The sequence below is a fragment of the Silene latifolia genome, chromosome 7, assembly GCF_048544455.1.
Source record: "Silene latifolia isolate original U9 population chromosome 7, ASM4854445v1, whole genome shotgun sequence".
NCBI lineage: Eukaryota > Viridiplantae > Streptophyta > Magnoliopsida > Caryophyllales > Caryophyllaceae > Silene > Silene latifolia.
In genome coordinates, this window is record NC_133532.1 from 3,781,229 (window position 1) to 3,803,874 (window position 22,646).

A 22,646-nucleotide genomic window follows, 5' to 3' on the forward strand; every position below is an offset into this window, starting at 1 on the left:
TTCTGCTCTCATCTCATTCTTCACTTTTTCTTTCCCATTCTCCCAACTAACTTCCTTCATCTATGCATGTCATATATACCAGACCTTTTTTCTTTGTCAGAGCATCAGAGCATCAGAGCCTCAGAGCCTCAGAGAGTAATGTTATGTGCCCTGCCTTCTCAAGGTTGAGATGCCTATCGACAAATTCTAGATAACTTTGGTATTTTTTTATTTGGGGGGTAGCTCCCTATGTCTGATATGCATGCAAATCACATTATTAATGATTACAAATTTTCATTTAAAACAGGGATATTCGATCCGTCTTAAACTTAGGATGATAACTCCGCCTTAAGGAAGACTAGTTAATGAATGATTAGGGTCAATCTTAATTTCCATGTGCAAGAGGCCTCGTAGACAGTGATAGAGCTAAGATTTGAATTTAACAATGAATTTTTTTTAACATGCGCAAAAGAGTAATATGATGAGATAAACTTGGAATAAGTTTGAACATTTTAACTAAGCACATAGAAATTTTAATCCTCCTAATAGCCCTCATATATCCGTCACTGCTTGTAAATTATACTCCATAATGACCAATAAGCAATTAAAATTTTGAAATTAGTGAATCAAAACAACCCTAATATGAAGTTAGATCCTACCTAGTGTGCTTATTTTGTAATTTAATGTACCATGATGTATAGAGTTTACCATCAATACTTGCAAAGTTTAAATAGTAGAACAAGAAATTCTTGAGGGTGAGGTCATTCTGAGTTCTTGTAATATGTTTACTTTTTTTATAAAACTACCTTAATCGCAATGTTTACGACTTAACAAGATTTAGCACGGTAAAACGTCGTTCATCTAAAAAGTTATGGGATTTTGAGTAATTTGGATCATTTTCATTACTTTTCCTCTCCATTACCTCTCAACAGTCTAGATATTATCCCCAAACGATCTAACAGTCTCAACATTAAATAAACCTATTAGAGGAAATTGACTATCTATTACTTTTGAGGTAATGGAGAAAATTCTAACTCCATATCCTACTACAAAGAAAACTATGTTTGGACGGATATTATTGGATTAAAATCTTGACCATGAAACCTTCTAGTCTCCTACCTAACAACTAAACTTTGGATTAAGACTTCACGTATTGACCCAACGACATCTACGAAGTACAAAAGTAACCAAACAAGAGCTAATGTGGGTAATGTAACAGAAGTTTTGGTAAACTTACCTTACTGGGCTGTGAATTGTGGATTGTGACAGTTCATATTCATCTAATACAAAAGTGGCAGGAATTACAGAAAGATTGATTAGAAATAACTAACGAATGCATAAAAGAAAAAAAATTGTACTCTAGATTACAACACTTTAATCCTCATCTTATCTTATCTTAAAGGATGGGTTGGGCAAGAGTTAACTTCTTAGCCTTTTGTCACAAATTACATCAACATTTTCACACTTTTAAAGGCTTTAAAGCTATCCATTTCAACTTTTACTTTGAGAAATCAATGATCTTATTTTCATCTTTACGAGTATACGATTTTACCAAGTACAAACTCATTTCCGAGCAACAAACATTCAAACACATCTTGAATTTAATTCAACCACCTCATTATTATCTTTAATATATTAATCACAAATGTCAACTAACTAAGCTTGCCACTAGCGGAGGTACTTATGGCTTGGGTTTGAATCTAATCAGCAATATATTTTGCCCTCGCACCAAAAAAAATCTTCCGTGTAATTAAACATATACTCCTAATTATAAGTGAGGTAATCAGCTAACTTAGTTGGTGAGTTTAATTGAAAAAAAACATCGCCAACAAAATTGCCCAAATAGATTTCATTAACACAAGGCAAAACAAAAACAAATCATAGTCACAAGTATTTGTGTAATTCTGTTATAAGTTATAACAATCACAAGTATTCCCTGACATTTTTACCAACATGACAAGAATACTCCAGTAAATTGCCTTTTGCAAGTCAAAACCACAGTCGTTATCAGTTTGTCACATTATGGAGGAAAAAAAAAAAGGCAAAGAAAGGTCAAAGCAACAGAACAATTCAAGAGGCTTCAAAATTCAGCAGATTTGAAATTTTCATCTCTTTTTTCAGGTGCGTTGACATAGAGAGGATGTAACCAAATTGTTCTCTTACAGAAGGTCTGACTTGCCTGACTATTAACAGTTTGAGATCTGAAACTACCCAACAATTTATCAGGTTTTTTGGGATTGGCCATCAGTCATCACACAATGATTAGGTACACTATCCGTCTTAAACTTTGAACCGGACAAATAGGATAAATGGGACATAAACAGAATGCCTAGGACCGGCAAAAGGCTTGTCTCATCCATTCGAGCAGTGTTATTTGACCCGTTTTGATCTTAAGACGAATATGCCCGTCTTAAAAGAGACTACCTAGTTTGTACTAGGGATTAGGGACTATTTTGCAAGATTATTCATAACAACTCGTAAGTCTGTATTAAACACTACAAACTCGAAAATGAGTAATCGAATCTAACATCTCGCACACACATAATTCTAGCCGAAGGTTGAGGACCATAGTCTATGGCCAAATGATCATAGAGGTTCATATAAAAAGGAGAAAGTTTACCTTTTGATCTCATTTTTTGTACTCCACGGATTGACTAAGCCTCCTGTAGTTACAGACTTGCAGTAGCGCATTGCGCACAGTTCTTCTAAAACCTGAAAGCAAAAATTGCGAAGGAAAGAAAGATTTGACCTTAAAAAAGGCTCATAAGGCGGGGATAACTATCGAGTATAAGTAATCACACATGCAACCAAGAAAAAAAAAACATACAACCAGAAAAACATAAACTTTATAGCATACTCTAAGTCATTGTAGCGTCTATGGTAATTAGTACTCCCTCCTTTCAAATGAATTCCATACGTTAAAATATACCTCACATATATTCAACAAACGTGTATGAAATTCATTTGAATGGAGAAAGTAGCATATTAGCATAATTGTCCGTCAAATTCTTCCAAGAGACTCCCTCATGAAACCAACATGCAACATGATAGCTCATAGCTGTCCTTGTTTGTAAGACGACGTTCACCTTTTAAAACTAACTGGAATACGAAAAGAAATAATCCGTAGAAAATACCACCCCTCCGCCTCCCCCTTTTCTCTTCTACCTCGACTTGCATATACTTGCATAATACTACGAATATACAATGCCAGTTAATAGCAGGAATGTTCAAAGAAAGTTGAGAAACAAAGGTAGGGTAAAAGATATACAACACCAAGTCACTCGTTACAGTACTATTAGCTTTGCATAATTAGTCAAAAGTGAAACATTCATTGAATATCTCAAATGAATCTTGCATATCAAGATTACTGTTTAGGCTGGAATAAATCCAAAACACAAAACAGTTAGTTTTATTTGGTTTTGTGTCACTCACTCTGCCTAATTTACTCAATACTTCTAGTACTTCAAGCGCGTCTGATTTGTAAGCATGCAAACTCTTAAAATACTTAGGAATGTTATCGTCCTACCTTAGAGTTTCTCAAAAGAAATGGCTAACCCAAAACCTATTTCAAAGAGGGTGATAATGCCACTATCCAAATGGCTGGAAGAAGAAGTCTGGAACCACGGGATTTAGTGTAGCATTAAACGGCCTTGATTTTTCACAGAAGAAAGTCCGTGGCAGAGAGAGTACTCTTTGCTCTGGAAATACGGCTACTCTTAGTTTAAAAAGGGAGCCTTGAGTGTGCCTAGAGCGCAATTTTGAAGAGGCACTAGCGAAAACGCCTCCGTTCATTTTAGGTGCGCCTTCTAGATAAGGCGCAATTAACAAGACTCACATCATAGATATTATTAGCTTTGCTTTTCTACATTAATCTTAACTTTTACTCCTTTAGATGTTGGTCAAAATGTTATTTGGAAAGGGATTGTTACCCAAAATGTTATTTGGAAAATACAGATTTATTATTAGAAATAAGACGCCTCGTGTCCAAAACGCGCGCGCCTTGCGCCTCGTTGCCTCGGCCTTAAGCTGCACCTTGCACCTTTCAAACTAAGCCACAGCTAACCTCAAATTTGCTGGGAATTTGCAGGGGATATATTTGAAATAAAATGTGAATTTTGCCATGCTGATGTCACTAACGACACTCACAGGTCACTACTCACTAATACATACCTCCATCACTTACATGTACACCAATATATTATGTACAAACATGATGTTGGAACCTGCATAACAATGCCTAGGGATGAAGGTTACTTGAGCAACACATGGTCACTCCAACAATTGATACTCCACAGTGTGTTGACCCTGTTTGGAGGAATATTAGGCTTGTGGACCACCAAAAGCACAAATCTTTTCAAACGTCTTTGATTACATAACACAAATTATGGTATATGACGACCTTGTAAATAAAAGAACCTCAAGCACCGGCGTTAATACTCGAATTTTTCAACATTTTTTTATTTATTTTCATACCTAATATCTTACAATGGTGACCATTGACCAATAAAATTTAGTAGATCCATTATCATTGTAAGTACTTGCTATTTGGAATCTACTAGTTTTTCGAAATATTTGAGAAATGAGACAATTTCTAAGAATGCAACGGAGTAATAGGCTGCACAAACAAGTTTTAGTTCATAAAGATACAAGTATTTTCGTTTAAGTTATTCTCCTTTGAACCGGCCATATATTATAAGACGATCCTATACAAAGTTGGCGGTAAAGAATTGCAAGAAAATTACTATATTCTAGAAAGTTTAGAATTGGCCCACCTCCCACCTTAAGTAGTTAAGTGTATTGCTCATAAGGAAGTACGGAGTACCTTTTTGGTATAAGGATACGTAAAGATACCAAGCCTTTGTTTATAGAAGTATAGACAAAACAGTTAAAGAATCCTTTAACAGGGAAGAAAGTTTTCTATATATGAGACACAACATATTCAAAGTTTCAGGTTTAACCAATTTAAACCTCATTGTCATTGCTATGGATTAAGGTGAAGGTGATGAGTAATGTCCCGGAAAGCGTAGTTGGCTAAGGTTGGGTATTGACTATTACGAGTTAAGAGTTTTTATTACCTGAACACTTGAATATTCCATGTTTGTAATCGGGTATTCGGGTATAAGATGAATTCACATTTCCGAATCCACTATCTACCTACATCATGAAAAACATTGACAAGAAGTAACGTAAGTACTGTAGGGATATGAAGCAACAAAATCATATTTTCAGGTAAATGATTCAATGCTAGGACGACAAAACAAATCAAATTTGAAGAAATTAGAAGAAAATTTCAATGAAAGTGACAATACAAGAGCAAGGCAATACAATTCGTTTGGTGGCAAAGTGGAATTACTAATAAATAGGGACCTGTTTCTTGGCCAACGATATATGAAAGAGAATGTTGGTTTCCAACTGTTTCTAAATGAGTAATTGCCAACCATGGAATGAAACGTTGTCACAAGTGCTACTGTAATTCTTAAGTTATTAACTAGTACGTATACTCTCATTATTCTCCAAAGCTTAAGTTCTACATAAATTACGTACTGTTCAGTAGTACTTATACTTACTAGGTACCCGGCTTTGATGGACCCTCTTCCTTATATGCCATCGCGGCCCCGTCCTGCCCACTTTCCAATAATAAAGGCCAGTAATATTATCATGGTCCCAAACTCCCAATGTAGCCTCCCACAGGCAAGGCTGAAATCAGATCACATTGACAGCAACCATTCAATCGTATTGTACCATCCAGACTCCAATCGAACCTGAACCAGGCCTAGCTAACAAAACCGCTCTGCAGACTAGAAAGTGTAAATGTGGTGCTCAACTGCTCATGACCTGGGTTAAATCCTGCCAACATTAAAATCACCTCGTGGCTCTCTTTAGCCACTACACCAAAAAAAAAAAAAAATACAAAGTTAAGTGAAAAAACAATGGAATGACTTTACTGTATAAAGGGTCTTTTTCAAAATATTGCTAACAATTTTTTTGTTAACTTTTGTATGAGACGGCTTTGGAAAATTGGCAATAGAAAAACAAGTGTAGCAGTAGTGTATAGCAATCACATGGGAGGAGCAAACCAATATAATATCCTATGATTTTTTTTTTGAAAGAGGGCACCAAGCCGTAACTTGACTCTATGAGTGACGAGAATCAAATCAAATGGATGGGCCTTCTCATCTTTTTACTATTGCTTGCTTAAGTGCATCCTGGGGCCATGCAAGCCTTCCAACTTCACGTTCACTTTTGACTCTATTACTCATAAAGAACGAAGTAGGAAAAGGAATGGTGATATTAAAGATTTACTAGTCACTATTAGACCGAATAACTCACTATTCTGCCCATAAAAATCTTTAGTTTCCGCCATTTTGTTAGCATTCAGTAACTAGTCTAGTAGTCTACTACCCAATTTGGTATCTTTCGTTGTCTGAACTTCAATTTAAAGTTAATGACGGAAGTATCTCAACTAAAAGGATAAGCGTTTAAGTGTTTAACCCTAGGGAAGGATTCTATCGCTAATGGCTAATAAGTGACCGTCAATCGAGTTGCTGACATTCGTAAGCACTATATTTAGACTTCCTGCAATAGCATGCTGATATTTCGAATTACATCTAAACATAATTTTCCCAGTTTGGATATGATAAAATTTCAGTTTCACTGTATTTACCCAACTCAACTAAGTAAACCATCAGGTGTTCATCCGTAAGAGATATAGAGTTAGACTGGTATACTGATACCAATCACCCAAAACATGGAATTCTGATTTTAGAAATTAAAGTACTAGCAATGTCTAGCATCGTCACAAGTTCTTCAAAACATATAACCCACTGACTCATTTTTCATCTCTAAACACATGGTTTGAACCAAAGTGTTTCACTAAACTAATTGACCTTATATTATGAAATAGTAGTACGAGTATTAAACACTTATTGACGCAATTTTCATTATGGCTATCAGAAAACTTCTATATTTTTAATGCTAGGTGAAACTACGCATATTAGACTATCCTTATTCCTTACCCTTACACGTCTCTAAGGCACCAAGATAATATTACTCCCTCTATCTCAACTACTTACATGTGATTATAGTACTCCTTAGAAAAGAACAAACATGTAAATAATCAGTTGAAGTCTGTCTAACAGTCATATCGATCAGAATCAACTTTCGTTTTTTCACTAAAACGTGTTCAATTCTAATCGGCACTTTCTAATCGACACTTTCTTTTCTTCTTTGCTTGCAACCCTGACCTCATGTGTGGTATACTGGAATCTACTCGTACTAGTCTACTCTCCATTCAAAGTCGTAAATAATTGTGAGCTTAAAAAAGATAAGTCACTACACGGCTACACCTTCAGTCGAGGTGCATGTAGCAATGATGTGATCATATAAGAAAAACAAGAAAGAAAATCAAAAATTCTCATATCTCATAGAGTCATAGTAATAATAATCATGAAGTTGATTGATGGATGATAAGTTCTCTTACTTTTGAGTGATTTGAGAGTGTATGAATATCTCACATTATGTTAATATAAAATTTCCTTTGTGAAGAGAGTAGCTCATATAAGTATAAGATGTAATTAATTCACATTGATGATAAAAGAGAACAATCATTTTTAAATTAACCTATTTTAAACTTACCAAGTACAATATCTCTCCCATGTGGGTGTAAGTCGTTTAATCTAAATTCAATTTCATGTATTTAAAATGATATCAAAAATCATAGCTGTGTTGTTGTTAGCCTCAATGTCGCCTCGTGGTGATGAATTGAAATTAGGCCAATTATCTGCAACTCTATGAGTTGTTTGATTTGTTCATATTGTTTTTTTAAGCATATCACACATGGGAGTGGGAAATAAAAAGAGCTTAAACAGTTAAAACCCTAAAAATGTTGCATGAAATAAACACTGATAAAAAAGTGTTAATCTATGTATGAAGGAATGACTTCTATTCTCAACTGATTTTAAGTTAGATCCTTTTAAATTAATGAACTAGACTCACTCGGTCGCCTTCTTGTATCTATAGCCATACTCGGTTGTGAATAATAAAAAAATCTTAAATAGGAAAAAAAATTGACCAGCAGTACTCCAATGCACTTTTCTTGGTGGAGCGGGGGAAAATGGGAGCACTAGTAGAGTTCTAGGTGGACACAGGCAACGTACTAGTAGAGTACTAGAGTACTTATGTAGGAAATGAGTCAACTTTGTTTGGAAGAAAAGTCCTAACAAAGTTCTCATATATATAAACTTGCAAAGAGCAATCAATTTTCACACTAAACTCATTTCAATTGTCAATTTTACCACACTCACACACACCATGTACAATCATAATTATAATGCCTACGACCAGACCTCTCGCTTCTATGGCCAGTTTGATCCTTCTAATTTATCACCTCTATTCACAGAGTCTTTTACATGTGAATTCGACTCCGTTCATGAGACAGTGATGCTAGAGAATGTGAATGGGAGCACGAGCACAGGAAGCGGATGCACTGGCAATAGTTATTTAGGCTCACCAAGTTCTCCTCTAAGCTGTACTAGTAGTCATCCACCTCATTCTACTAGAACTTCATTTCAGAGAAGCTTAAGCAGTCACTCACTCCTTAAAAATGGACTTCACACACCCTTTTCAAAGCCTCCTAGCCTTTCTAACCTGGATTTGGGCTCAGTAAGAAGAGTGTCTAGTACAGGTGATCTAGAACAGGTAACTCTTTGTGTAGCGACTCTTGTAACTTGTAAGAGATGTTTGCATGACGAACTCAAATACTTATAAATTCCTAATTTAGTTATACGACAACTTTTGTGCTCCTTAAAATGTTAAAAGACGTTAGCAGTCAAATATTTTCTGCTCAATCAGATAGTCACACAGGGCGATTAGGCAAGTCACTGAATAAAATAGTGTCCCTTAGAAACGGGGGGGGGGGGGGTTCTTTTATGAAAATAGTAGAACCTTCAAAATGGTAGAAGATTCAGACTATTACCTGTTGAAAGATTTATCTGCATAGACCTGACTGACATGGTCGATCTTCTGATGACAGGGTGTTAATATTCTACGTCATGGGGGAAGTCCGCTGGCAAACGAAACCACTAGCATTATTGAAGGTATGACAAAGCCATGTCGATACAGTCCTGAGGAAAAAAGAGAGAGAATTGAAAGGTATCGCAACAAAAGAAGCCAAAGGAATTTCAACAAAAAAATTCAGGTCAGTCTAGATTTGCATCATTTTACTCAAACTCGTTTAGAAATCCGATACAGGTGCCTGTCCAATTGTCGAACTCCACTATATTTATGGAAAATCTATGTTTTTGGCTTATATGATGTGTTGAAGTGTCATATCATGTCCGAGTGACACATGTCAAACACCAGTAAGCGGGGTAATAAGAGTTGAGGTAACATAGGACATCACACTTTAAGAATCCCATATATGCTCCATATTAATAAATATTGCAATTGCAATTTGATTACACCATTTCATTTTTTGGTCCCGCATATTCGTTATACCATTCAAAGGATATATTCAACTAACACAATAATATACTTCCTATGCTTGGTGTCAGTACGTTTGCAGAAAGACATTGGCTGATAGCAGATCAAGAGTTAGAGGCCGATTTGCAAGGAATGATGAACTTGAAAAGTCGGATTATTCTCCAGATATAGAATGGACTCAACTGGCAGGAGAAGAAGACGGAGAAGATTGGGTTCATCTCCTTGAGTCCATCTCATCCAGTTTAGTTCCATAATTAGTCATAATACTTGAGTATCCAAGAAGAAAAAAAAGGATTATAGCTCAGGTTACTTCGAATTCAAATTATGTTCTGTTTACTAAAAGAGTCATAGGGCAAGATCATGTAAATAGAGCTAGAGGGTGAATTTGTTAACTTGGTTATTGAATTATTGAAATCGTATGCATTCAGATTTCAGAATAGTGTGTGAACTAGTTTGCATGAAGAATTCATGCAGGTAGTAATGCAGGTAAAAATCATTTCGCGTGCCAAAGTCAATTTAGAAGTTACTCAAGTGATTGCTTCATTTTCCTTTTTTTTCTTTTGTTCATAGAAAAAACAGCACTCGGCTCTAGCAAAAGCCGCAATAGCTTCACTTATTTTAATACTTTTACACTAATCATCAGATTGCTTCAGCATGTCTTGTCTACTGATTAAGTTAATATGAACTTTATCATAGTCACCAAAAAAAAAAAGAACTTTATCATTGAAACTCATAGCGACAATTAAATTATACCATGGCCCAACCGCCCAAACAACGGAAAAATACTTTATTTTTTGGCAACCTACTTTTCCTTTGTCAGCCGATCGTGGAAGTTACAAACTAGACAAACCCTACACTGTCTTTGACAGAATTGTTAGCCCAAATTGGAAGATAAATTTAGTTTGTCCAGATACATCAAACATGTGTAGGCCTAATACCTAAATTTTACAATCAAATGCTATCATGCAACCTTGACCAGAAAAGCACATAGTCCTGGAAGATGGCAATCGGTCTGAGATGGTAAAGAGATAAAAGTTCATAAAATCTTGGATTTACATTCACAAGATATCCAGTTTCAAGGTCCCTTGTCGTGTCCGACATGCATGATAGTCATGCAGGTTTCAATCTATCAATTTAAATCCATTCCGAAATTTTATACTCCCTCCATTTTCCTATTTATCCCCACTTTTCAAATTTCCCTCACATTATATGGCAGCAAATGAGGCTAATTGAAAAAAATGGGGATGGTACAATATGAGAACTGTACCCTTTGATTCCCGAGGGAGGAAAAGATGATGGAATAAGCAAAAATGGTAGTCGATCGTGACAATTCTTGACTCAATTATCATTATGAGTCATTCGTAAACAAACGCTTCTAATATTGATAAGGTTGCATTAATCAGACCCACAAGATTCAACTATTTGATGAAAGTACAATATTAATTTAATCTGAATAATAATAAAAAAACAAGGTCTATGCATTTATGCCAATGATAGATATTCAGCTGAAATATAAACTATTAAAATAAGATGAATAGAAGGGGGTAAGAAAAATAAGCAGAAGAAAGGCAACAAGGCGTGACTGACCGATAAAATGCTCCCAGACAAGATCGACACTGAGCCGCAACCTACATGACTGATGACCCCTACACAATGGGAAAAGCCGAAAAGGTATAAATTGTTAAAACATGACAAATCATCATACCTAGGTACATATAGAATATTTAACAAATATCATGCACAAAATCAGTAACTGCTATATTTTGCCATCATACTTCCAGGTGCTTTCTACCCACTTGGAAAATAAAATAAGTAAAGAAGCTCAGAATCTCAGATGGCACATGAATGGCACTACAAACTAGCCAGCAAAAGAAAAGGAAGAAACTTGTTACAAATAAACTACCATAGTCATTAGTGGAATTGCACGTTTAGACATGATTTTAAACTAATACCTTTAAAGGTCACATAGGGATTACCATGCACAACTTTCGGCAAAGATTTTTGCCATTAGCAGGCTAGCAGCTTCCTCTCAGTTTCCCTAACAAGTTGCTGTTGGGAAACATGGTAGTAGAGTTGCAAGCAATGTTTTTGCCTTGGGCGGTAACTGGAGGCTACGAGTCTCATCCCCTGCTTTCATTTCCTGTAAACGAAAATCTCAGAAGCGTTATGCCATAATAGTATATCATCTATAGCTTATTCCCCGCTTTTCATCATCGAAAACAAGCATTGGAAATACAAGAACAATACACTAGAAATGAAAATTCAAGAACATGCAAGACCTATCGTTCCTTTCTCCTAATCAACTCTAGTACCGTTCAGGCATTAAGCATCAGTTTACTCCATGTTTGTGATCTCATATTCAGGTCCAGCATCAATTTTAAACAAACTGTCACAACTTGGAGAAGTTGAGTTTGGGAGCACCTCGGCATAATGAAATATTCCTCCACAAAGATGCTCACATTTCTCAGCTTACACAGTACAATCATTAGAACCAAAAGGCGAACTATCAACTAGGCAAGGGATTTTAATATGTGCAGGTGGATCAGAAAGAGATAAAGGCTACAGCGATAGAGCGCTCATATAATCACAGTACCAAGTCTAGTGTCATAAGTGGGTCCTCAACTCCATCATGTGAATCCTTCCCCTTTCCACGAAAGTTATAAATGCAAAGAAAAAGTGGAATGCTCATTTAACTACTACAACAATTGATACAAGTAGTCAGCCAGTAAATACGACCAAGACATCCTACTGACGAAATAATAAGCTGGAAATCACAAAGATTATTCGCTAGAAAGAATTTGAAGACCTTCGATTGCACCAAGGAAAAATGTTCTCTAGTTTTCTGGATTGATTTGTGTGGAATACTCACCAAAAATACTGTGATTGGTTAGGAGGGGAAGACTAGAAATTTAGATACACCATACTGTTTGGAGTTTAATAAAAGCAATAGACATATAGACATGTACTTGTTCAATATTTAATTAAGCCTCAATATAAACACCAAAGAGTACATTTATCCAGCATAATGCTGGCAAAACAATTGTTGAAACAAAAATATTGATAAGCATGAAATCGAATAATAAATCAAGAAGGGTTTTGGGCTGGGACGATAAATATAGTCCTAGAAGCCATACATCAAGGCTCAACCGTTGCCAAATCACTAAGGGCTTGTTTGGATGAAAGGTTTTGGAGGGAAAGGAAGGGGAGGGGGAGGGGGAGGGAGGATACAAAACCCTTTGTTTGGATAACATTTGGGTTAGAGGGGAAATGGAGGGGGAGGGATTTGGAGGGATCATTGTCCCTCCTCCAAGGCAAATCAAATTCTCTCCACCACAGGAAAGATTTGGAGGGAAATTGTATCCAAACAACCATCCTCCATTCCCCCTCCCTTTCCTTTCCCTCCTATTTTTGGTGACCAAACAACTGTAGCAGCCAACAAGTTGTCATGTAATAAATCCCTAAATTCACAATCAGGTGTGCAAGGCCTAGTATGCCTCTCCAATCTCCAATGAATCAAAATTTAGCGCCATATGACCAGAAAGATGAAGCCTAAATTTCAATCCTACTGCTGATTGTATCACTTCACTAATATCTGCATTAATGATCATAGGTCTGGCAGCTAAGAATCATAGCAGAAACAAAATTTCGACAGTCTTTCTAAGTGAGTTAGAAACTATGTTACTCATACTCGAACTCAACACGTGCTGAGAGTGTCCGATACACTATAGAATTAAGCGACATGCAAACTCAGTGAAACAAGTGTTTTGAATTATGTAGACATGGACACAGCTCGTCTTATATAAATTATATAGATGCTTCTATTCAGTCATGTTTACGAAAAAAAAAAGAAATTGATTGAAAGGAGTGTTATAGTGAAGGAAAAACTATTAAGAAAAGTCAAAACGAACTAAACAATCCCTCATCACTACTTTATGACTTGATCCTGCACAGACAACTAAAATCCAATGTAAATTTTTTTATTGACTTCAAAAGGTTTTTCACCCTTCCCCATACTTTTTATCCTCTAAATTCTTCATCCCCTTTTGCTTCTTGCTCTTAATTGATGCCATTGAACTCAATCTGAAGATCTCAGCCTCTCCACCTCGGGTGTGTCAGTGTTGTGCCTGATTGTGCCGTGTCAGACTGTATCACTTCTAATATTGTACATTACCTGATTTTGTTAAACCTAAACAATGTTACTCGGCTATGAGTTGATGACACACTAATTCATCACATAATTGCACCTCTGAGAGACCACTGAGTCTGTCATGTTAAACACACCTATCCTAGTTAGCTGTCCAGTAGAATCGTTTCAGCAGCAATTTTACTTTTTTGATGGACAAAAATGTAATTCAAAATACCATTTTTCATCTCACTTAACTAGAGAGACAGACGCCTCTAAAACATCTGCCGTCTTAAACTCTTCCAGAATGGCTGCACAATACATTCTGAACCTTGATATTTTTTGGTCTAAAGTGTGCTATAACAGCAGTTTTGATGCAAACTGGATTCAAACCTTAACTTAACTAGAGAGACCAAGTAAGTCATGTTAATCAAACCTAGCCTACCTAGCGGTCCAGTATAATCCTTTCACTGGCAACCGTACTTTCCTCACATATATCAACGTAATTCAAAACACCAGTTTCTCAAATTTAAGAGAGACAGACGCCTCAAAAGACATCTCTAAAACATCTGGCGTCTTGAACTCTTCAAGAACGGCTACAGAACAAATTCTGATTCCCTTGACTATAGGAAAACCATATTCGCATTTGAGTTGCCAGCCATGATTAAGAACTCCCCCATAACCTTAATTTTTTTTTCTTTCGGCGTAGAGGGAGCTACAAAGGCAGTTTTGTTGCTAACCGGATTCAAACCCAACTCATTGACTACTACTCTACAATTCTACATGAGTTTACCCGATTAGCTAGCTGACATATAGTCGTCAAAAATTCAAAGAGGAAAGATGCATAGCACACAATTCACCGAAAGAGATTCTATTTTACCCCTTCTTAAAGCTCAATGCCAACATTTCACAATAGTAATCCATTTCAACAAGCACTCAATCAACACATCTTCTGTGACGCCGTCTCATACATTGATTGAAACATAATACTTCTCACTCAATTTTATGCGTGTATGAAACAATCCCACCCACACGAAGACGACTTCTCATACTGATCGTTTAAATAACATGAGTGGTTCTACGAAAGCATGTAGTCATCAATCAGTCGCAGACTCGCAGTACTAGCTAAGAACACATTAAGCAAAGAAAAAAGTGCAATTCACACACCTTTGTAATACAAATCATATGCCTTCTCATTAAATCATCTTCAAAAAGACGAAAACAAAAACTCGACGAACAATCTCTTACTACACTTCACCGGTGCAAATTTAGGTTTCATGACACTACCTAACGAATACTCGATCGATCAATCAATCAATCAATCAATTAAACTAACAACTAACAAACCGCGACTACAATCGAACACATAAAGTCGAAAAACCAGTCCGAATTGCCAAAAATTGTGTCAGAAAATCAATAGAAATGATATTAATCTACTCACAACAAAAATAAAACAGCCAAATTTCACAATTATAGAATTATATGAAATAAAATTAAGTTAAGTTTAATTAAATTAGGTTGAAAGAGACGAAGAAAATACCGAAATGCGGAGATTAAGCGGAGAAGGATGAGCTAAGGTATCCAAGACAATGAGGAGATAGGCGGAGTTGGAAGATTTGCCCAAAACGCGGATTCGCGGGAATTTGCAGCCCTTTATATGATGCGGTTTTAAACTAAACAGATGGTTTTAATTTGGGCGATCATATCCGTTTTAACTTTCCTAACTTTTAAGTGTAAACCGGTCAACTATCGCCTTATAGGCCATAAACGTCACAAATACTACTATACAACATGTTGTAAAAAAGTATTGTACGACAATATCAAATCTAACCGAGTATTTTTTTTCGAGCTTTTATAGTTTTTTATTTATTTAAATTTTTTGATGTCAAAATTAAATCTAATTGAGTTTATATATATTAGAGAAATTATCAAAAACTCCCTTTTAAAATACACTTTTTAAAACTTACTCCCTTTTAAAAAAAAGTTTAAAAATTACACCCAAAATATTGCAAAAATTTAAAAATTGCTCCCTAACCTATATTTTTGCATTTTTATGACTAAAATGCCCTTCATTTTTTTATTTTTCATATGTTTATCGACCTCCATTACAACTCTACCCACCTATCTACCACCCAAGGACTCCACGGTAAACTACCACAATCCTCCACCCAAAATCCATCATCATATTTGTTATATGAGAATAAAAACTTAGGGGCAATTTTGTCATAAAAATGTAAAAATAGGGGTTTGGGAGTAATTTTTAAATTTTTGCATTATTCTGGGTGTAATTTTTAAACTTTTTTTTAAAAGGGAGTAAATTTTAAAAAGTGTATTTTAAAAGGGAGTTATTGATAATTTACTCTATATATTATTCTTAAGTTTCATTATAATTTTTTAAAAACAATATTTTTATAATGGAACTCAAATTCTTTCAAATAAAGCTCATCATTTATAAGTCTATGTTCAAATAATTCATTATAAAGCTCAAATTCTTTTCTATACAACCAATACAACTTCTTGTATAGGCTACTCACTGCCATAACGTTCCACGACGACATTTGTGATCATGTATAATCTTTTTTTTTTTTCCAAAAAATGAGTCTTGTTTGACCTTTGACAGTATGATCCGACATACACTTCCGTTCGAGTCGAAAGCCCTGCCGTCAACTGTGATGCATGCAAAAATCTAGAACTTGTGCCTATTGATGGTCACAATTATGCAACTCTTCAAAGTTCAAACAACGTCCCTTAGGGGCTTATGGTACCCCATTTTGGTGGGCTCGGCACTGGGGACCTACATATGAGTTCATCAATAACCACCACCCTGCATCAGCGTCGCAAGTTCAAGACTCAACGAATACAACTATACAAGTACGTAATTGACTAACATTGCAGTTAGGAGTAGATTCTAATGTTTTGGTAAAATTTTACGATCACTGTTTATCATAATGTACTCGCCTTTTCTATCGTCGCACCAAACGACAGTCACTGATAAACTGGGAGTAGGACCTAAATACCAGGAATGACATACAAATGCAGCAAGTAAATAATGACATGACATCCATTTTCCTGATGAAAAGCCAAGATATAGTTAAATTGCAGAAATAAACAAATCCAAGAGTACACATCTTTTGTACAAAAAAAGGGAAGTAATTAAACTCGAATTTTTCCAAAACTCGATGGAATTACCAAAGCCTAAAATGAACATCTAATGAAATGTACAATACTTGTACCAACACAAAATCACTGACTCTGGTAGAAAGAACACCCTTCTTGCTCTTGTGAGTGCCCTCGAACCTCAAACTAAAGATAACAAATAATGATGTTTGTTGCTTGTCGAGAAACTCCGACCTTCGGACATGGCTTGACACGACACGGCTTGACACTACGACACTTCATTTTAGTCCAAAAAAATCTTAACTTTTTTCACAAGATAGTCGTGCGTGACAGACACCATGCTGTGTCCCATGGGGAATAGTCGGAGTTAGAAAGCAAGAAAAATACCATATCTCCGAAGTTTTATTAACTCGTATAGAAATCACCGGCCCTCAGATTTCACCAGTTGTGAGAAAACCTTGCTCATTGAAACACCTGAAAGATCGTCGACATTTGTTGTTGTTTCATACTGCATGACAGAAGAAACACTGGCATCATTTGTAGTGAAATTGCTAACTTGAGGAGAGATATCACCAATAAAGTTAGTGCTGTGTTCTTCCGGATCATCCGGGATAGTCGCCTCTTGAAGTTGAAGAGCATACTCCAGATTCCACAAGACATCTCCCATGGGAGGCCGGTCAACACCGTAGTCAGCCAAGCATTTTTCTGCGGTTTCTGCAAACTTCCTTAGTGACTCTGCCTTTACATTGCCTTGTAGAGCCGGGTCAATAATTTGGTCCAACTGCCCTTTCTTCTGCCACTTCAAAGCCCATTCAGCTAAATTGACCATTTCCCTAGGTAGAGTTGGGTCAATAACAGGCCTCGCGCAAAGAACTTCAAACAAGACCACTCCAAATGAGTAAACATCCGATTTCTCAGTCAGCTGCTGTCTTCTGAAGTACTCTGGATCAAGATATCCAAAGCTGCCCTTTACTGCAGTACTAACATGAGTCTGATCAAGCTCAGGTCCCGTCTTTGACAGCCCAAAGTCAGCAACTTTGGCCATTAGGTTCTCATCAAGCAAAATATTAGCAGATTTAACATCACGATGAATAACCGCTTTTGCATAACCAGTGTGCAGATAATGAAGCCCACGGGCAGATCCAATGCATACCTCTAGCCTTTGCTTCCAGCTCAGACTAGGAAGTCCTGAACCATAAAGATGGCTCTTTAAGGTTCCATTCTCCATGTACTCGTAGATCAATATCATCTCATTCTTTTCATCACAATACCCAATCAAGGAAACTAAATGCCTGTGACGGAATTGTGAGAGCATTTCTATCTCAGTAAGGAACTCGGCAAGACCTTGCTGAGATTGAGGGTTGCCTCTCTTAACAGCAACTTTAGTGCCATCCCCTAATTCGCCCTTGTAAACCTTTCCAAAGCCACCAATTCCAATAACCCAACTTTCATCAAAATTGTTAGTGGCCTCTTGAACGGCCGCAAAAGGAATGCGGTATCCCAAGTTGGAAGCCACGCTGGTAACAGTCCCATTCGAGTACTTGCTTCCCGTTGTGTGGAAAGTCCCTCCTGTGAGGGATAGAGGAATCCAGGTTTTAGAATGGCCTTGAGAAAGCTTTTGTTTCCTCCTTGAACAAAACAGGAAGAGAATGAAAGCCAGAACAATCAACGAGACTCCACCAACAATTGCCCCAACTATTATACCTATACGACTCTTGGAACTCGACCCGGATGAATTAGCAGCAGCCCCAGCTAAGCTGTTCTTATCATTGCTCATCTTCATAATCTCCAGGCCATTCAAAATACCATCGGGTTGGTTCCCATTAACAATAACGGTGCCAATGCCTACGCTTAGCTTGTTACTAGTCGCTAACATTGTGACATAATCATTATAGATAGGAGTAGCCAATTTACCCGTTATGGTAGAAAGGTCAGTGGCAGGAGAAACTAGAGCAGAATTAACAAACACATTGAAGTAGAGTTCATTCAAACTAGCACTCACTATGTCACAGTAATGAAACCGAATAAAGTATTGGAATCCAGGATCGATTTTAAAGTCCCATGTGACATTGAGATTAGCAGTCGGGTTGTTCTGAATGTTTATCCTTCTACACGTGCCATAGACAGTGAGGGGTGCATCGTCACTCGTTGCAAAATTAGCATACTTAACAGCTCCAATATTACTCACCTTTACTGCAGAATTCTTATTATCTAAGAAGTTCTCATCGGGAACCCAAGTTCGCCAAAGCGTGTCATTGTTGTAATCAACAGTAGGGCCCCCCATATTCACCCGGAAAACCGTTTCTAGACCCCGTGATATGAGGCCCTTGAAGCTTCCCAGTGGGTTAACTAATGCGGCATCATCTTGGATCAGAGTATCAGGGACTAATACAACTTCTAGGGCATTCAGGAAAGCCACGGACTTCGGGGCAGGATGAAAGTTGATAACAAGGTCTTTGGAAGTCACATTGATGGAGAACTCCTTCATGAGAGCCGATCCTGAAGGAGTAAAATCACTGAGGAGTGAAAATTGTTGAGCAGAGACACTGAAACTCGCGGTGCTCAAGTCATTAGCCCCAACAGCAAAAGGGAAGAAATAAAGACGGATAAAGTATCTCCCTGTCTGACTAATCGGGAACTTGTAGCTCGAATCTCCATTAAAAACTCTCACAGTCCGATAAAGCTCCAAGTCGTTATTTCCCGAAGAATTGCCTAATATGTTTTGAGGAGTGGAAAGATATTTCGAGGCATAGCTATCAGCCAGGAAAACACGTTTACCGACAGTCACATTGCTAGGTGATCCACAGTCTATCAGGAAATCGCCACACACCTCCTCCATGAGGCATGTTAAAGATAGTACAAGGACCATCATGAAGAAACAATCTCTATAGCCCATGATTCTTCCTGTTTTAGCACAGTCCACAAAATTCCTGCAGACCAAAAATCTAGGGTTTTAATATCCTTAGTCCCCATCAAAAAGGAAAGTTCCCAAGTACAAATCTAACATACAGTAGATCTCAACCCACAAAAATCGCTTTTTAAAACACAGATATGCTTTCATTTTCTAATTTCAGCATAAAAGTCAACAAGATTCAACAATTTAAGCTCAATCATAGTACGAAGACTACAACTTTCAAAACAAATTGTTGACAACAAATCTCATTTAAGACCGTCTTAAGCTCAAGACGGTCTCCTTCTGTGTTATATTAGCTAAATCATAGTAGGAAAGACTAGAACTTTCAAAACAAATTTTAGACACAAAATCTCATTTAAGACCGTATTAGCTGAATCATAGTAGGAAAGACTACAACTTTCAAAACAAACTGTAGAAACAAAATCTCATTCGAGACCGTCTTAAGCTCAAGACGGTCTCCTTCCATGCCATATTAGCTGAATCATAGTAGGAAAGACTACAACTTTCAAAACAAATATTATCGACATAAAATCTCATTTGAGACCGTCTTAAGAGCTAAAGGTGACCTCCTTCCATGCTATATTGTCCATTTAAAGTTGAAGACCGTCTCAAGCAAGACTAACTAGGCAACAAATCTCAAAGCAGATCAAGTTACAAAATCATTGATAAAGATTAGATCTTTACTTTACTAATAACTACAAGATTAACATAAATAATTAACATCTATAAATTACCAACTAAAATAGCAAAAAAAGTGTACCTTTCAGATCATATATGCTGCAGGAAAAAGAGAATATTAAGATCAAAATAAGCTGAAAATACCCAAATCAGAAGAAACCCTTTTAAGCTCCCTAAAAACTATGAATCAAAACTAAAAAAATTAAACAGTTTAATCAACCTAGAAACGCGTAATTAAGAAGAAAAAAGGGCAAAAGTTGATGACAACCCCAGATAGTGATTATTATTATTAATTCTATCAAGAAATACAAGAAATAATGAAAACCAAAAGAAATTGTGTAATGAAAAGACAAAAAAGGTAATAGCTGTTGGGAAGTAGTTAACAGCTTGATTTTGATTCAATAATTTGAACAAAATCCAGCTATTTGCGCAGCCAAATATGAAAGAAAAAATACCCAGAAAATTTGAGAAAACAATTTTACTGATTTTTTTGAGACAGCAATATGCAACTTGGGCTAAAATTATTAGGTATGTAACTGTCACTGATTTTATTATCCTTTTTGTAGTAAAGTAGAGAAAAAAGTGATATTTATGTTCTTTCTTGTCTGGTGTTCAATGTCGATAACAGTGAGTATACGGAGTTAGCTGGGACGTTTGACCCGGCTATACAATGGAAAAGATTAAAATTGTAATTGATATTATTGAAAAAAATTTGGGATTTTCTATTAGTTTGTACTTAAATAGTTCGTCTGTACTAAAATTTCTCAAATCCTGACTCCGTTGCTGGCCACGGTGTTTGTAATGGAAAGTGGGGGAAAAGTGTGGTGTATGATTGAGATTCTTATATAGTGATGTAAAAAAGTTTTTTTTTTTACCGTGTTGAAATTAAAGGAAAGGGGGGAAAAAGGCGGTAAAAATGTGGAAGGTTATAAAGTAAAAAGTCAACTTTGGGAAAAGGTAGTGGAAGACCGGCCCAATAAACCTACTAATCAGTAATTAGCCATGTGCTAGTGCAACTACCACGTGCTTGTCATCTGTAATTACGGATTTGATCAAATCATAACTTAAATTTAAGGAGGTTAGTGGCTTAATATGCGGACTTGATTGATTTTGACGTTTTAAATTATTTTGATTAATCATCCAAATTTTCAATTAACAACGTTACAGATTAATAATATTCCGTATAACACAAAAACTTTAGAGATACGGTTGAATGTGAGAGGTTGGAGTGAAAACCAATACTCCGTACTATTTGTTGACGTTAACTTATTTGAAATGCGAGATAAAGCTCTTATTGTGTCTTTATTGTTATTGCATTATGCAACGATTTTAGCTTATTATCAATCGAGTTAATACTGGTTGAAGATGTACAACCAAAGAATTGGATGAAAATTACTACTTATTACAGTACTAATTCTTCTTCTTTCAAGAGATAATTTAGGAAATTTTCGCACCAAACTCGTGCTAGCCTTTTGGTAAATGGGAATAACATAATTAAGTAAATAAGTTTGATATTTTATAACAGCTAGTCTTGCTTGTGACGGGCTAATCCCGTCACAAGCTTGTGACCTCTCACAAAAAAGGGAGAGGGACAAGGTGGGGCACCCCCATGTGCTTCCCACTCACCTCTCAATGGGCATTTTGTGAGAGGAAACGGTACCCGTCACAAGTTTGTGACGGATACAAATGAGAATTTGCCATTTTATAAAGATGATCCCAATTTTAGGTTATCTCTTGGAGTTAGTAATAGTCATGTGGAAGACTCGTTCTTCTCAACAATTTTGATCAATTGATGTGGCCTTCAACTTCATGAAGCGTGTAGTTAAAGGGTAAAACTGATTGTTGTATATTATCAAGTTGTTCTTTTAATTAGGAGAATAGAACGAGTTTTACCGTTAAGATAAGGGCAAACTACATATAATATATTACCAAGCATTTTATAAGATCTTGTTATTTTGAGATTAATAGAGCTCAATTGAACTAATTGAGTTGAAGTGAACTGAACTGAAATGAGACGAATATAGTTAAACCGGATCAAAATTTGCTGAGATGAATAGAGTTGAAATAGTTGAGTTTAACTGAACCAAAGTGAGCTGAAATTAAACCAAAAAAAACATGGCCTAACACACGAATTCTACAAACTATTGTACTATTCATCCAGTGTGAATTGGTCCACCTTCAAAGGTATCGGGTGACGGTGAGATTGTTTGAGGGGGTGTTTGGTTGGCATCATAATCAATTTGAATGTTTGATTGAAGTGTTTTGTAACGGAATTAGATAACTAAAAGATTCTAACTTCATTTCAACCACTTAGAATCTCATTCTCACCTCATCCCTTTGGATTCAAACTCCGTT

At 36.3% G+C, this 22,646-nt stretch overlaps 2 protein-coding genes and 1 long non-coding RNA gene across 4 annotated transcripts; 1 reads left to right on the top strand and 2 right to left on the bottom strand.

Moving 5' to 3' along the window:
• Nucleotides 1-1,944: 1,944 nt before the first annotated feature.
• LOC141591425 (uncharacterized) lies at nucleotides 1,945-15,211 on the bottom strand. 2 transcript variants are annotated; one of them, XR_012520848.1, is made up of 7 exons: nucleotides 15,123-15,211; nucleotides 11,412-11,599; nucleotides 11,047-11,105; nucleotides 8,954-9,101; nucleotides 5,055-5,133; nucleotides 2,600-2,691; nucleotides 1,945-2,180 (listed from the first exon to the last, which is right to left on the bottom strand). It is a non-coding gene; the product is annotated as an uncharacterized LOC141591425 (long non-coding RNA). The 2 variants fall into 2 exon arrangements; XR_012520849.1 differs by lacking the exon at nucleotides 1,945-2,180 and having other exon boundaries at nucleotides 2,593-2,691; nucleotides 11,436-11,599.
• Nucleotides 8,172-9,809, top strand: LOC141591424 (uncharacterized). Its single transcript, XM_074411740.1, has 3 exons — nucleotides 8,172-8,676; nucleotides 9,011-9,175; nucleotides 9,531-9,809. The coding sequence occupies exons 1-3, from the start codon at nucleotides 8,290-8,292 to the stop codon at nucleotides 9,711-9,713; spliced, it is 735 nt and encodes a 244-aa protein (XP_074267841.1). The 5' UTR covers nucleotides 8,172-8,289; the 3' UTR covers nucleotides 9,714-9,809.
• Nucleotides 15,212-16,652: 1,441 nt separating the features above from the next.
• Nucleotides 16,653-20,985, bottom strand: LOC141591426 (receptor-like protein kinase HERK 1). The gene is made up of 2 exons (XM_074411741.1): nucleotides 20,374-20,985; nucleotides 16,653-19,629 (listed from the first exon to the last, which is right to left on the bottom strand). Exon 2 carries the CDS (start codon nucleotides 19,593-19,595, stop codon nucleotides 17,121-17,123), a length of 2,475 nt encoding a protein of 824 aa, XP_074267842.1. The 5' UTR covers nucleotides 19,596-19,629; nucleotides 20,374-20,985; the 3' UTR covers nucleotides 16,653-17,120.
• Nucleotides 20,986-22,646: the final 1,661 nt, after the last annotated feature.

Excerpts from the sequence above, each read along its gene's own strand:
- LOC141591424 (XM_074411740.1), top strand. The coding sequence starts at position 8,290 with ATGTACAATCATAATTATAATGCCTACGACCAGACCTCTCGCTTCTAT. Across the intron at positions 8,677-9,010 it reads GTACAGGTGATCTAGAACAG|GGTGTTAATATTCTACGTCA; the intron begins GTAACTCTTTGT and ends TTCTGATGACAG. Across the intron at positions 9,176-9,530 it reads ATTTCAACAAAAAAATTCAG|TACGTTTGCAGAAAGACATT; the intron begins GTCAGTCTAGAT and ends GCTTGGTGTCAG.
- LOC141591426 (XM_074411741.1), bottom strand. The coding sequence starts at position 19,595 with ATGGGCTATAGAGATTGTTTCTTCATGATGGTCCTTGTACTATCTTTA.